General features: G+C 33.8%; 1 protein-coding gene across 1 annotated transcript in view; it reads left to right on the top strand.

The window, feature by feature from the left end:
- Nucleotides 1-16,021, top strand: part of LOC119672308 (cystathionine gamma-lyase) — a 79,042-nt gene that overhangs the window by 34,569 nt on the left and 28,452 nt on the right. The window contains exon 4 of the mRNA XM_038083332.1: nucleotides 4,894-5,161. Within this exon, the coding sequence (XP_037939260.1) occupies nucleotides 4,894-5,161 (268 nt within the window). The remainder of the gene's footprint in view (nucleotides 1-4,893; nucleotides 5,162-16,021) is intronic.

Here is a 16,021-nt window from a genome sequence, read left to right as displayed (position 1 = left end):
CCTGCTGTTGGTATCACTGCTACCCCAGAGCTCGTGATGTCCATTTGCATCGCAAGCAGCTACCAGAATCCTCGTGATCCTGCATATGCAGTCAGTGCTCGAAAGGCTGCTGGTGGTGTTTCTTCTTCATCGTACGAAAAGTATGCGGACGTTAGCAGCAGGCTAGGCCTGTGCCTTTGTTCACATACTACCTATGTGAGATCTCCATTGCTGTAAGAAGTTAAGGGAAAAATATTAAGACTTTTCTTTGCAACTATACAGGTTCTAATCTTACCTTGTGTATGTGGAGTGTAGAGATGATACCCACTCAGTCCAAGTCCGGGGACCTTGAATAGAGACGGTTGATCCACAGCGATTAGTATGTCACTACCTGTTCCGCTTTTACAGACAGCTATATTCACTATCTGCCATTTATATGTTTTCAGCGCCTGATTTTGCCGTTCGATGAGTTTCAATATGACATGGAGAAAACAGACGTCGTTGTATGCCGCCCCTACTTGGGGAGAGACAGACGCACACAGGCAGGTTTTAGTTGGTTGCTCATCAGTCGGCCTTTCTAACATGGGAAGCCCTATCAGGAGGTAGCATACCATTGTATGACTACCCCCGTTAATGAAGCCCGACGAATCACTGCAGCCCTAAGCTCCCAAACCACGACAAGGTACCTATCAAGTGGGGGTAGAAGCAGAAGTAAATAAATGCTGAATTGAATTGAACTGCTTTGTCTAGTATTATAGTTTTATCCAGCCACAGGCAAAACTTACACATCCTTGCTTTTCTATTACTATATCTCTGTATGCTACGTTTGTTGATTTCATTGACTTCAAACGGTTACGTGTCGACTCCACGAAGCTGTTTTTCTGTTATTTCTTTTGATCTGGATATATTAATTGCTTTGTCTAGTGTAATAGTTTTATCCAGCCACAGGCTTTCTCATAACTTTTGATCTTTTATTGAACAATTTATTTTGTCCAATAAAAAATCATCTTTGAGTGAGCCGTACTTTGCGTTTCATGCTGGTCCTTTTTGGCCATGAACAGTGGTCTAATGTAGCGTTTGTTGACGGCTGACGTTAGATTTTGTTCTATTGCGTTCAGTAGTTCGTCTGTTGTTGCTTCGTCTTTCTCTGGTATTTACATATTAAAATATCTCTGGAACACATCTTGGACAACCGCTGTGAGTAAATTAGCCTTTTCTGTAGTTTTGCCATTGCTGTGTGAATTTTTTGCAATTTTCCGTTATGTCTCCTGATTTTATTTCTATTGGATTTGTAAGTGAAATTTGCTGTATTAGAAGGAATCTGCAAAAGTTATAGTAAATATAGTTATAGTTAATAAAAAACGATTTATTTTTGATTAGTTTATTTGCTTTGTTTATTTTTATAAGCGTTACTTGTTATGTGAAAATATATAATTTGAAATTAACTTAGCTTATTATTATTTATAGATATTAAAACAATAATACATTGTTTTTTCGCATTGTAAGGAAATTGTTTTATTACATTCATGTAAAACTTTAAAATATTTATTTTTGTATTTTCAAATTTTCTGAAACACAATTTAATATAGTTTAAAACTCTTGAATTATAAATAGTGGCACGTACCAAATTGTGAAATGAAGGCAACAACAATGTCATATATTTTTGATTTTCTAGCATGCAGCACCTTCTTGTACGCAGCGCATGCGGTCTCATAAGCCACAGCTCGTACTCTAGCTTACGAGCGTGAGCCCATTTATAACTTAATGGCAGCTCTTCCTCACGAGCGTGAGCTGTGCAATTGGGTTCGCTCGTGAGCGTGAGCTATCGTATGAAAAGAGTTTCTTGCCGGCTTATGAACCGTGTATAGAATGAGCCGAAAAGAGCTGCTCATAGGTACTCAAATACGAATTCTGATTTTAATTAATTGAATTTTTGGCTGACCATACATCTGTTTCGAGTATTGCCAAATACCCATTATCAGTGGTCATGAAAATAGTTCTTGTATTTAATTATTCGTAAGTAATTTTTTGAAACTGCAAGTACCACGAATCAAACTCGAACAAAATCATAAACCAGCTGTAGAATAATTGAATTAATTATATTTTTATTTTTAATTGTTAAATTTCAATACTATTTTGTTTGTAGAGGCATTATTTGTTACATAATTTGTATATTTTTTCTTATGTATAAAACCTAGTCTAAATATTTATCCTAATCTATTTTTCTTGAGTTTCGTAGGATTCTATCAACTATTGCTGTATCTGTAATTTGAAAACTTATTATTTTGTAACAGAACATGCATTGTGACGCTTTTTTTTCAGAGTTTATAATGTCTGTAACTATATTTGCACTCCTTAAAAACACATTAATGAAACACCTTAATTTTGGTTTTAAAATGAAGTATTTATTGAAATATTCATTATTAAATATTCTGTCTTGAAGCACTTCTCTAAGTCTCTCTTCAAGACTCCGTTCTCAACAAGACTGTTTTAACTTAAAACATATAATACTTACTATGCATTTGTTTGTCATATGTCACATATTCACATGTGTTCCAATTGGTGTGGTGTCAATATATTTGACGCTACATGAGCTCTTAACCGAAATTAAAGCGGTAAATTATTTGTATCAGAAATATCGTTTTCTTATTCATGCCACAAATTATTGAAATGCAATGGTTAGCTCATTTTAAATCAAAACATTAGTGTTTTAAAGAATATGAATGCAGTAGTCATCAAAGGCGGCCTAACATTCAGTAAGTATTGATATCACATTACAAGAGTTTCTAGTTCTTGATCAACCTTTTCTTTTAGGGCATAGGGTATATATAGCGCTGTAATAAAGACTGAATTTGCTTTCTTTTAACTGCAAATTAACTTCGATACTAGGAACACATTCTATTCTTTGAGAAAATGCTTCTGGAAATTTCTGCGCAATAAATCACATTTATTTCTATAATTTACCTATTGATTTTGTTGTTTGATATTATTACTCTCAATCTCATAGAGATTTATTTTTAACTCTCTGATCCATGACCTTTCCAATAGTGGTGAATAATAATTTCGTGAATAATCATAATGTTTATGCTTTCTTGACATTACCATTACCGCTACGGTGAAGCATGGGGTGGCTCAGTAATGATTTGGGCGTTCTTCTAAGGATTTGGACTTGGTCCTATTTATACAATTCATCAAATAATGGACCAACACGTGTACAAAGATATTTTAGAAAGCCATATGGTCCCGAATGGAAAATGGCGCTACGATGAGTTTATCTGCACGATAAGAACCCAAAATCGAAATCGAAAATTTCTCAATTGTTTGCGGCCCTGAAAGTTGAATGCTAAAACAATCCATATAGTTTTATTGACAATTTGATATCATCTATGGCCCGCAGTTGTGCCCAAGTAATAAAAAACAAAGGGTTTTGTACAAAATAATAAAAAATTATACAAAAACTTGATATAACAAATAAAATTGCTATTGTTTTGCACAGCTGCGTTTAGCAATATTTCATTATTTTTGTGAATTATTTCACCCGTTATAAAGAATTGTAGGTTTTGTTGTTTTTTGTGGTAGCTAATACAGTAACAAATAAAACTATGTATATAAGTTTTATAATGAAAAGTAGACAAGAAAACTTATTTATTTGATGTGCTCATTTTGGTTGCATGGTGTGCTCATTATGCACAACACTGTATATATACGAGTGTGTATACATTTATATTTAAAAATATACATGTACGCAGTAATTCTCAGGCTTGGTAACTTTGCGTTTAACAAAGGAACAAAGCAGAAAAGAAGCAGAGTCAGTAGTTGTGGGAAGTTGATGTCGGAGGTTGGTGGTATTTTCGTGCTCGCGTGATTGAAGTTATATTGTAATAATAAACATTTAATCAATAAATATATAATAATTAAACAACTAGAAATTCATTAATAAATATTAATAAATACATGCATATATACAAAAATGTTTGGTGTGGATGCAACCTAATATGATAAGTAAAGGAATACGAAACATATAAATATATATAGTCAAACTTTCGTAACTCGAAGTTCAATTTTGCAAAAAAAAGTTACAGAATGTTTTTATTTTTTTTTTAAATTTTTATTTTTATTTGTTTTAAATTTTTATTTTTATTTTTGAAAGAAACTAGAATCACATTTTAAGGTGTTTATTTATTTGCAATCAAATAAAGCACAAAAGTTATAGTTAAGTAAAATATTCAGAAAGTAGGGCTTGGGACTTTAATTTTTTCCTTGTTGTCGGTAAAAAAAGATTCCACTTTATTAATACTCTTATAGTGATTATCAGTTGTAGTATCATTCGTTTGCAAATATAAATTTAGAATTTTGAATGAGTCTTCTACTTCATATATGGAAGACTGATGAACAATTACATCCACCGAACCCTCATCATCATTTTCCGTTGCTCTTAGAATTGGATCCAGTAATTTAGAGCTATAGTCCTCAATAATATCGTCATCTGTAGGAAAATTTGATATACAAGTTTCATTGTCAAGCTCAATATAATCGTTATGAATAGCATTGAAATTATTTTATTTACTTTAAACCACGCTGCCAGCGACTGGCATTAGCACAAGAAGAAAATATTAAACATTTGGTTTGAAAAAAGGGACTTCCCCTAACAGCAAAATGAATTTATACTTAAAACAAAAATTTGACTTTTAGAATGGGTTTTCTCATATTCGTATCGGCATGGAACAAAATTTAATTCTTAATTCCAAAATTATATTCAAATAAATTGTTGCAAATTTTTCATTTTTGTTTTGTATAATAACGCGTTATAAGATATAGAAAATATTTAACATAAATTGTATGTATTATTATTTAGGTTATATAAGTTAATACTACTTTTATTTGTTATTAATGATAATAAACTTATTCTTTTAGCTTGTTTGGATCGAAACACCTACAAACCCGCTGATTAAAGTTGCGGATATTGTGGCTATTAGTAAACTTTGTCATGAAAGTGGAAATATTATTGTTGCTGTAGATAACACATTTTTAACCTCCTATTTCCAACGTCCTCTTGAGTTAGGTGCTGATTTGGTCTGCTATTCTTTAACAAAGTACATGAATGGTCATACTGATGTGGTTATGGGTGGAATAACATTAAATTGTGAAAAATTATATAATCGCTTAAAGTTTTTGCAGAATGGTTTGTATACATAATACTAATTTTTAAACATGATATTTACTTTTAGAAATTTTTCGAAAAAATTTAAGATTTTTAAGAAAAATTTATTTTCTTTTTTTATACCATGTTCTAAATAGTAATTTATTCTTACAAAAAAAAAAAGTTTTTAACAAAACAGAAATCATTTTGTATCATAACTGGACTTCACAACTAGAGTATTATAGTTGGAGAGATATATAAAAGCATATTGGAGCTTTGTTGCGAATGCGAAATAAATATCTATTACAAAAACAAATAGCATTGAAGACGCATTTGCAATACCTTTGCACTTGCAATACCAAAAGGGTATTCCGTTTACTGTGTTTTTTTGTAATTGGTAGCACCAAAAATAGTAAATACTATAAGATGTGTAAATTGCTCTTAAACTTTTAGAGTTTCTGCTCACGTTGACAGTCTCGAGGCTCGCAACAACAACTTGTCCTAGCCAACCAACGCAATAGATATTGTTAGTGTAATATTAACAGACATTTTTACATTTTTGTTAAAGCATGAAAGAACAGAACATGCATTTGAAAGCTGTTGCTTTATATTGAAAAATGTTAATATTTTTTTAAAGAAAACATAAATAATGTATATCATATTAACGCAAACTCAAACATGGTCCACTTGGGCGAAAGCTCTAAAAATTTAAGAGCGGCTTGCGACATCTTATAGTAGCCGTAATTTTTTTTTCAGGGTAGCAAAAAAATACTCGCAACTTACGAAAGTAAACATGTGAAGCAATAACAAAATCTTCAGAGTTAGGTTTTAGTCGCAAAAAATTTTAAGTCTTAAGCTTCAGTGCAGCCAAATTCAAAAATCAGTCTATTGTGAATGCAAAATTCCAATCAACGGTTAAAATTGTATCAGCATTTTATTTACATTCTCTCGTTCAACCTCGAAATTAGTGGAGGTGTTTTTAATCGGCGTAAAATTGAAACGATTTTAAATCGAAACAGTTTCAGATTCAGTTCTGGGAAATATATATATATTGTGACGAATTTGGCTCGAGAATATTAAATCCTGGCAATTCTAAAAAAAATGACAAGAATGCCAAATCCTGGCAACTCTAAAATTAATGTTAAGAAAAAGTAGTTTTTAGTTTGGAGAAAAATGAGTGATGTTTAGTCAGTCAATTAGTTTTAGTTTTGGAGATTAAATAAAGTTATATAGTTACAATAACTAAAAATAACGTGTTTTTTTTTGCATTTATTGACAATCTCGAGGTACGAACGGTAAATTTGTAACAATTGGTGTCAGAAGTGGGATTGTCAATAAACTGATTTAAAAAATCCACAATTAAAAAACGAGTTGGAAGCACGTAATTTACCTATTGAGGGGTCAAAAGTAAATTTACAAAGGTTACAAATATTTAAGCTTAAATTTGAAAAGACTGCAGCCGCTAATAATTGGAAAACTGAAGATAAAGTAGAGGCGTTATTTATTTCGCTAAAAGTTCCCACAGCTGAAATCTTACAAACCATACCTCAGCATGAAAAAATAATTATGATGCCTTGATGTCGGCATTAGAATGGCGATTTGGAAGCGAACACAAGCAACAGATATACCAAATCGAACTACAAAACCGACGCCAAAACTCAGGTGAGACTCTTCAAAAGTTCGCAGCTAGATGTTGAGCAACTAGCACATTTACGAATACAGATGCATCGGTGGACTTCATTCAACGCGTAATAATACAAAGCTTCATTAATGGTGCACGAGATATAGATACTAAACGTGCGGCACTTGTACTGCCTAAGAAGACATTTGCTGAAACGTTCTCACATGCACTTACTCAAGAAACCGCACCGGTTTTTCATATTAGATCTGCAAAGTGGCTACTGGCAAATTGAACTTCAGGAGAATAATCGCGAAAGGACGGCGTTCAGTATAGGTAATGGGCTATGGGACTTCACGTAACTGGAGCATAGATTATGTAATGTACCAGCAACGTTTGAACGACTGATGGAGCACATGTTGAAGGGACTTCATTGGAAAATATGTCTTGTGTATCTCGACGACATCATCGTCATGGGAAGGAGTATTCATGACCACTTGAAAAATCTAGAGGAAGTATTATAACGAATAGGGTCAGCTGGATTGTGCTTAAATTTCAGGAAATGCTCTTTGATGAAAACTCAAGTGACGTATCTCGGTTATAAAATGACGACGCAAGACATTCATACCGATGACGAAAACATAGATGCAGTAAAGAATTGTCCCACACGAGCAAACATACGGGAATTGCGAAGTTTCCTTGGCTTATGCACTTACTACCGTCGATTTGTCCCAGGATTTGCCAATATAGCAAGAAGTTTGCATGAGCTTACTCAGACGAATCGCTCATTCGTGTGGCAAAACGAGCAAGAAAATGCTTTTCAACAATTGAAGCAAACGCTGTGTACAGCACCCGTGCTAGCATACCCAGCACCCGGATAGGAATTTGTGTTGGACACCGACGCGAGCGCTTATGGAATTGGCAATGTTCTTTCTCAGATTATCGATGGTCAAGAAAAAGTGGTAGCATATTTTAGTAGGATTCTTGGAAAACCGGAAAAAAATCATTGTGTAACACGAAAAGAGCTGATGGCTGTAGTGAAATGTGTAAAACACTTTCATAAGTACTTGTATTGTCAAAAATTTCATTTGAGAACAGACCACGCAGCGTTAAGATGGTTATTGCAGTTTAAAAGCCCAGATGGATAGATCACTCTATGGATAGAAAGGCTACAGAACTATGACTTCAAAATAGAGCACCAAAAGGGTGTCCAACATGGAAATGCTGATGCGTTATGGAGACGAGTGTAAACTAGAGTGTAAACATTGTACAAAAAATGAATTAAGGGAAGGAATAGTCGATATTCGTTTGACAAGGCTACAACCAGCAGAAGATTGGAATCCAACCAATTCAAGAGACAGTCAACTTAAAGATCCTGATCTTGTAAAGTTAGTAGAGTCCAAAGAAAACGGATTGCAGCCAACCAAGGAGCAGATATCCTCCGAAACTCCCATTGCAAAGGCATATTGGACACAATGGGACAGTATCCGTCTTGTCAACGGGGTCCTACACCGTGGTTGGGAAAGTGAAGATGGAAAGCGTTCTTGTCTTCTAATTATCGGTCCGAAATCCAGACTTGCAAACGTGTTAGAGGAGTTTCACAACGGTCCAAGTGGAGGGGTCATGACCTTGGGGTCATGAAAACTCTTGAAAAGATCAAACAGCGGTTTTATTGGGTTGGTTGTCGTGACTTGGTAACGGAGTGGATTCGGAATTGTTCAAACTGTGTGGCAACCAAAGGTCCTAAGATAAAAAGTCGAAGTAAACTTCATCAATATAACTTTGGAGCACCATTTGAACGAGTCGCTATGGATGTAGCGGGCCCATTTCCAACCAGTGATGCTGGATAAATATGTGCTTGTTGTGATGGACTATTTCGGTAATTGGCCAGAAATGTACGCGTTACTGAATCAAGAGGCGAAAACAGTAGCAGAGGTGTTTGTACAAAATAGGATGACAAAATTTGGAGTCCCAATAGATTTGCACTCCAATCAATGGAGAAACTTCGAATCTAAAATGTTCCAAGAAATTTGCACAATAATAGGCATTACAAAAACAAGAACAACGGCTCTGCATCCACATCCACAGACGGCATGGTGGAAAAATTCAATCGGACTCCAGAAGAATACCTGCGAAAAGTTTGTAATATAATTACAAATGTCAGCGTAAATGTTTTTGATGGCTTATTGATCGACTAAGCAAGAGATCTTAGGTTATACACCAGCGCATGTAGTTTTCGGCTCTGAGTTGCGGCTTCTTTCCGACCTTAAGTTTGGAGTAACCAATGTGGTTGAGAACAGTGGGGAAAACTATTGCGAAATGTTGAACGAAATGAATGAACTACACCAACTTGTAAGACCACACAGCCGGCTGATGAGCAATAAAATGAAAGATCGGTTTGACCAAGCAGCAAATTCTGAGGGATCCGTTGAAGCCGATTTGGTGTTGCTATATAATCCGCAACGTAAGAAAGGTTTATCTGTGAAATTACAAACATCATGGGAGGGGCCATATATGATTGTGAAACGTCTGAATGACGTTGTGTACCGCATCCAGCGTTGTGGAATGACACATTCTCAAATGAAGTTAGTGTATGTGGAGAGGCTTGCTCTGTACGGTTCTAAAGGTTTAGTGCCTGATCGGAACGATCAGGCTTAAGTCGAGGGCAGTGTGACGAGTTTGGTTCGAGAATATTAAATCCTGGCAACTCTAAAAAAAATGACTCTAAAATTAATGTTAAAAAAAGTAGTTTTTAGTTTGGAGAAAAATGAGTGAAGTTTAGTCAGTCAGTTAGTTTTAGTTTTGGAGATTAAATAAAGTTATAAAGGTAAAATAATTAAAAATAACGTGTTCTTTTTGGCATTTATTGATAACCTAGAGGTACGAACGGTAAATTTATAACAATACATATATATATACCATTTGATCAAAAAAGAACAAGAAGTTAAAAAAACACACAAAATTTTAATTTTTAATAATTTTCTTTAATATCGCCTTCAAAGTACTCTGCTCCTGCGGCAATACATGCATGCCAACGCCTGATCCAATTTTCCATATAAGTTTTATAGGCCGCCGAAGGTATGGCTTTTAGTTCACGCAGCGAATTCTCTTTTATGGTCTCAAAACACGTTCTTCGCAATGGCAATTTGAATCGGGGAAGAGGAAAAAGTCACACGGGACCATATCTGGAGAGTACGGTGCTTGGTTGAAGATATTGGTGGGACCCGGTGCGTTATTGTGGTGTAAAATCCATGAGTTTTCTTTCCATAAATCTGGTTCCTTTTTGTGAATGTCCTCACGCAAGCGACGCATAATGGCAAAATAATACTCCTTATTGACCGTTTGACCGTCCAAACGCCAAACAAAAACTAATCGTACGTTATGCATTCAACTTTGACAGAATGTGTATAATAGTGTTACCAGCGTGAAAAAAAAATTTACCGATTGGATAAATGCGGGAATTCAGAAAAAGAACGAATAAGTTATTTTTTTAATATAACGAATAAGTTATATATATATATATATATATATATATATATATATATATATAATAATAATAATAATAATAATAATAATAATAATAATAATAATAATAATAATAATAATAATGCTGATGAACTGAACGCTGAGTGGCAAATTATAATACCTAAAAGAGCAATAAAACGTTCCGATATTGAGTCACCAAAAACAATAAGAAATAAAGTTCGCATTGAATCGACTAGTTTGGGCGCTGACAAAAATCCATTTACCATTCAAAGTGATAACGATACTAAAGAAACAGCAACAACTTCAACAGCTAAAAAGAATGCTAAGGTAAATAAACCATGCAATGACATCTCACCGAAACCTCCACCTATATACATACCAAGAGTGACAAACATAGAACTAATAATGCATAGCCTAGTGGAAATAATAAAAATAAAATGAGTATAATAAAAACAAAATAACCATAAACCGATATCAATTATAAGTCATTTTCAAATAATCAAAGTAGAATTATGATAAATACAATTGATTTTTACAAAAAAATAATCATGTAGAAAATTGAAAAATTTGTTATCACACGAATCAGGTAAAGCAGTAGAGACCTTTTAAAATTGCATTTAAAGGCCTGCATCATTTAACTTCTGTTGATGATATCAGTCATGAGCTTCTGCTATGTGGCACGACGTTCGAAACATAGTGAATGTTAAAAGAAAAATTACAAAGAGTCATCTTTTATGTAGATCTTGAACCAAAGCAAAATAACAAAGAGATTTACAACATTAGGCACATTAACAATGCAATTGTCAATATATAGCTCCCATATCCAAAGAACGATATGGTACAGTGTTGCAGAAAGCCTTATTGCTGTGTTAAATGCGAATTTGATCACCCAACATTAAAATGTACAAGCCCAAAAAAAGCACTTTCCCAGTGCAGTAATTGCCCGCAGAACTACACTGCTAATTACAGAGGATGTAGGGTATACAAAAATCTTGTCGAAAAAAAAGAATACGTTTTAACCATCAAACAATCAGCACACATATAACTAACAGGATTTTCCGAATTGAACACAAATAGTAGAAATCATTATACAAATTTTAACAACAATACCTCTTATTCTAAACCATTAAAAAGCAGCGGCAAAAATATCCAGGAAATAATGATTAGAATAGAGACAATGCTTGCTAACCAAATAAAGCTCATGCATACACTCCTTAATATGAACTTTTCGCGAATTTGGTATTTGTTTTGGCATATCAAAAGCTTCTGTATGGAGAATAATTGAAAGAACTAGTGTTTAGCTTATATAATTCTCGAAAATATTCTAAAGAACATTTTTGTGCAGATTGCTGACAAATATAGAGCAGAAAAATATTATTACCGTATTATTACACCAATTTGAGTTCAGACACAAACATGGTACTACGGAGCAATGTCAACGCATTGTGAAGATAATTTCAACAGCACACGAGGAAAAAAAAATACTGCTCTGGTATCTTTCAAGATATACAGCAAGCATTTGACAGAGTTTGGTAGATGGTAATACTTTATAAAAACAAAAATCTCCTTCCAACTCCATTCTATCTTCTGTTAAAATCGTATTTGAATGAGATTTATTTTTATGTCAAGATGAAAGATGAAGTTTCTAAAATATACGATTTAAACATTCGCAATAAGCTAATAAGCTACTTTTTTATGTTATAAAACAATTATTGCGCTAATCTGGACATATGGGATACAGCTGTGGGTACTCCAAGTAACTTAAAAATGGAAATACTACAACGATTCCAATATAAAACACTTAGATTAATTGTAAATGCTCCATGGTTTGTAACAAACCACTGCATTCAAAGAGATCTCAAAATTCCCTACATAAAAGAGGCAATAAGTACCATAATTATACATCAAAGTACCTTGAAAGACCTTGAATACGTGAACCCATTAGCTATAGCTTTATTAAATGAGACAGATAAGGTCAGAAGGCTTAAAAAGTTACATGTAGTAGACCTCCCATTTAGAAATTAAGTTACTATTAAGTAATTGTACAATATACATAAGTTATAAAGTTATTTATCGTGCACAATGCAGCACGATAATCTGAATTAGCATATTATTATTATTATTATTGTTAGGGTATGTAGCACTGCGACCGTCGGGTCTATTATGCCCCCTTCTGGGCTTAGAGTACTCTACTTTACAGAGTTTTATTGCCTCTTCCGTAAGAATATACATTCCTAGGAGCCTATTTCGCATGTGCATTAGCGCAGGGCATTCTAACAGCACATGTGTGGCCGATTCCTCATTCTCTTCACAGAATCTACAGTTTGCATTCGTAAGTATACCCAATTTTGTAAGGTGGTGTTTTAGTCTACAGGGCCCTCTTAGGATTCCTGTGATGATTCTAAGTTTTTCTTTTGATAAGTTCATACAATCCTGGTATCTCTTATTGTTATAGGTTAAAATAAGTGATTTGAATTGTTTTAATCTTGGTATATTATCCCAGTAATACTTTTTATTCTAGTTCCCCTTTATTTTTATGAGAGAAAGGAGCGTGCTATTTCCTAGTCCTCAAAAAGGTTCCGGTCCCATCATCGGTGTGGCTGCTCCTTTCCTGGCTACTTTATCCGCGTGTTCGTTTCCGCCTACTCCAGTATGTCCCGGCATCCAAAGAATCGACAATTGATTTGTTTCGCCACACAGATTTAGCTTATCAAGGCAGTCTAACGCCAGTCTTGAGGTCACCTGATGCGAGTTCAGTGCCTTGATCGCCGCTTGGCTGTCTGTCAGTATTGCATTGTTTTTTCCCTGGTAATTCCGTTCAATATTGATGAGTACGCATTTTAAAATAGCGTAAATTTCCGCTTGGAAGATGCTAGTATTTTTTTCCAGCGCTTCCCAGTGTTTCTTGCCTAGTCCGACTAGGCTCGCTCCGGCATCTTCGACCGTAAGCGAGCCCTCAGTGAACCATGCAATTGTACTATTCGTTAGCTGGTAAGTTTGATTGATGCCCTCCCAGTTTCTTTTGTTGCTTAATTCAGTTCTTAAAAGCTTAGTGAAGCTGAACTTAGAATTCATTGTGTCCCATTGCATTGAAATTTTCGGACACTGCTTAGCAAGATTTTCGAACTTCTTTCTATTAACCCAGCTATCCGTTATATTTCCTTTCTTCATTCGTAGAATTGCCCTTTCCGCTTGGGATCTGATGTAAATCGTCAAGGGTGTGAGTTCTAGAAGGACCTCCATTGATGCTGTTGGACAAGTCCGCATGGCACTCGTTATACATACGCATGCCAGTCTTTGTAGCCTGTTCAGTGCGTAAGTATTATTCTGTCTGGTTCCATTTTCCCAAATGAGTACCCCATATGAGATGATCGCCGAGTAGATCCCAACTTTGCCTGCTATAGATCTACAGGTCATAAGAGCCCTAGTGGCTTTCTTCGTGACCTTCCCAATCTGCTATTTTCTGCACTGATAAGTTTCCGATCATATCGATGAGTTTTAACAAACCAAAAATATAAATTATCTACTCTAAAATATTTATTACATGAAAATTAAAAATTTTCTTTTCACAAAAAATTTTTTTGGCGATATTCTTAACTTTTGAATAAAATGTTGTCCTTTAACTTTCAGATGAAATATTTTCTTTGTACATGCAACGAAGAAGAAAGAAAATTATTTTTTTTTTGTTTTTTTTTGCGGGGAGTGTAAAGCATCAACAACCACAGTGTGAAACACAGGAATAAATAAAGAAGATTTCCACCTGACTCGGATATCCTTGATATGGCGTTACATTGGCCGAAAATGGCTCATTTTAAATGAGCCATTTGAAAATGTTTTTATTCGTTGTATTTCATTCGTTCTCATTTCAAACAGCTGTTTTTTCAACTTGCCTGTTGATTTGATTTTTGGCCTGTGTCAAAAAAATGTTGCATGAAGGTTAAATATACTTTCAAACCTTGAAATATATAGTGAAAACATATTTTTAATTTTGATTAATTACTTTATGGGAAGTAAAAGTTCTAATAAGAGGTGCATCGTTTTTAAGAAAATGAAACCACCAAACATTTGTTCACCTTTTTTTTGTAAATATGTCAAAAACTGCTTTCTCAAACTGTTAAAATGCCATGAAGAGCTTTTATTTAGGGTATGTTCAATGTATTCCTTTGTATTTAGAACATATTTAGAATGCATTCGAACGTCGTTGGGACGCATTCATATAAAATGTGATAATGTGGATCGCATTCGCGCTTGAAATTTTATATGCAAGAATGAGCCATTCGCTTCTGATTTTTGATTTTTGACCAAAACGAGCCTTTTTCAGCCACTACAAATGCCGTATAAAACTCCTTCTAGTAACTAGATACGAGCTGATTATGAGTAAGTCTCCAACGAAATTTAGAAGAACAAAGTGATGTCGCTTTTTAGATTTTCTCAAAAAGTTTGCTTAATAATTAAGTAAACATAGAGGGATGCCAATTGTGTTTCTTTAGTTCATACGCAAATTGTTATCGTTTGCATATTTCACACCTACATTAATTAGCATATTAAATTGCAGCTGAATATTACTATGTGGGATACAAAATTAAAGCAGAATTGTTTAATTAGATTCATTGACATGCTGTAAGACAGAAAATCTTTTTGCTATTCTTAAGCTTTTATTTAGCATACAAACTATAATACTGATAATATAGTTTCTTTGAATTTTTCGAATGGGTATTTGAAATACGAAAAACATATTTGCAAATAGTGGACAGAAAATCTGAAAGAGGTTTTAATGAAATTGATATTAAAAAAGTTATAAAAAATGCATTTCTGAAAGTACCGCTTTATTATTTCCAAGCTTTTTAACCGCACCCATACTTGCTCTATCCACAAAAAGGATATTTTAAAGTATTTACTTTTAGTTTTGGAAAAACAGATACAAAGAATACTAAATTCAAGAAGACTTCTCACCTGAGTTTTGAAAAATTTGTCTTCAAAAACATTAGACCCATCAAGAGGAACGCTTTGTGTTTGTTCTCTATTTTTGCTTTTGCTTGTAAATTTGATATAAAATGTATGCATTTTTATCTGAAGAGAAAGAGTGCAATATTTGTTTACCTTTGTTTTGTGTTTTGCTTTATTTTCTTTTAGAGATATGTTATTTTAACACCGTCGTCAGAATTTAGTCACACATTTACATCGTAAATGTGTATAAACAGTGCCGAACATAATTATTGGCACAGCAAGCAAATTGAACTTTAGAACTATTTTATTTTTAATCAACAAAAAAGATTTTGGATAAAATGCTTAATTTGCTTTTAAATTCATTTTATTTCATGTTATTTTCTCTTATATTAAATTTTTTAAAATTGAAACACCAAAAAAAAAACTAAATTTGGCTGAACAAAATTATTGGCACAACTAATGCAAAAATTAAAAAACAAATTAAAAAAAATATTTACGATAACAATTAATATTTATTGGCCAAGCCTTTTTGTTTGATAAGAGCTTCTAGTCGCCTTGTAATCGAAAAAACCAATTTTTGTGTGGTTACTGGCCCAATATTTTGCCACTCTTCAAATGAACAATGGAATTGAGATCTGGAGATTGAGGTGAATGCGGCATCATGTGTGTTTTACATGATAAGCGAGGCACATACGCACAACATATGCCGTATGTTTTTGGTCATTATCATATTGGGAGCTAAATGTGGCAGGTAAACTCAAACTTTCGGCACTTTTTTTGACGCTTCTCTTGAGGATGTCTAAATAATAATTTTTTTCCATAATGCCATCAATGAAATCCAATTAGCCGAC

Source organism: Teleopsis dalmanni, chromosome 1 (assembly GCF_002237135.1).
Source record: "Teleopsis dalmanni isolate 2A chromosome 1, ASM223713v2, whole genome shotgun sequence".
NCBI lineage: Eukaryota > Metazoa > Arthropoda > Insecta > Diptera > Diopsidae > Teleopsis > Teleopsis dalmanni.
The sequence above is the reverse complement of the archived record's forward strand: the minus strand, read 5'-3'. Positions and strand labels throughout refer to the sequence as shown.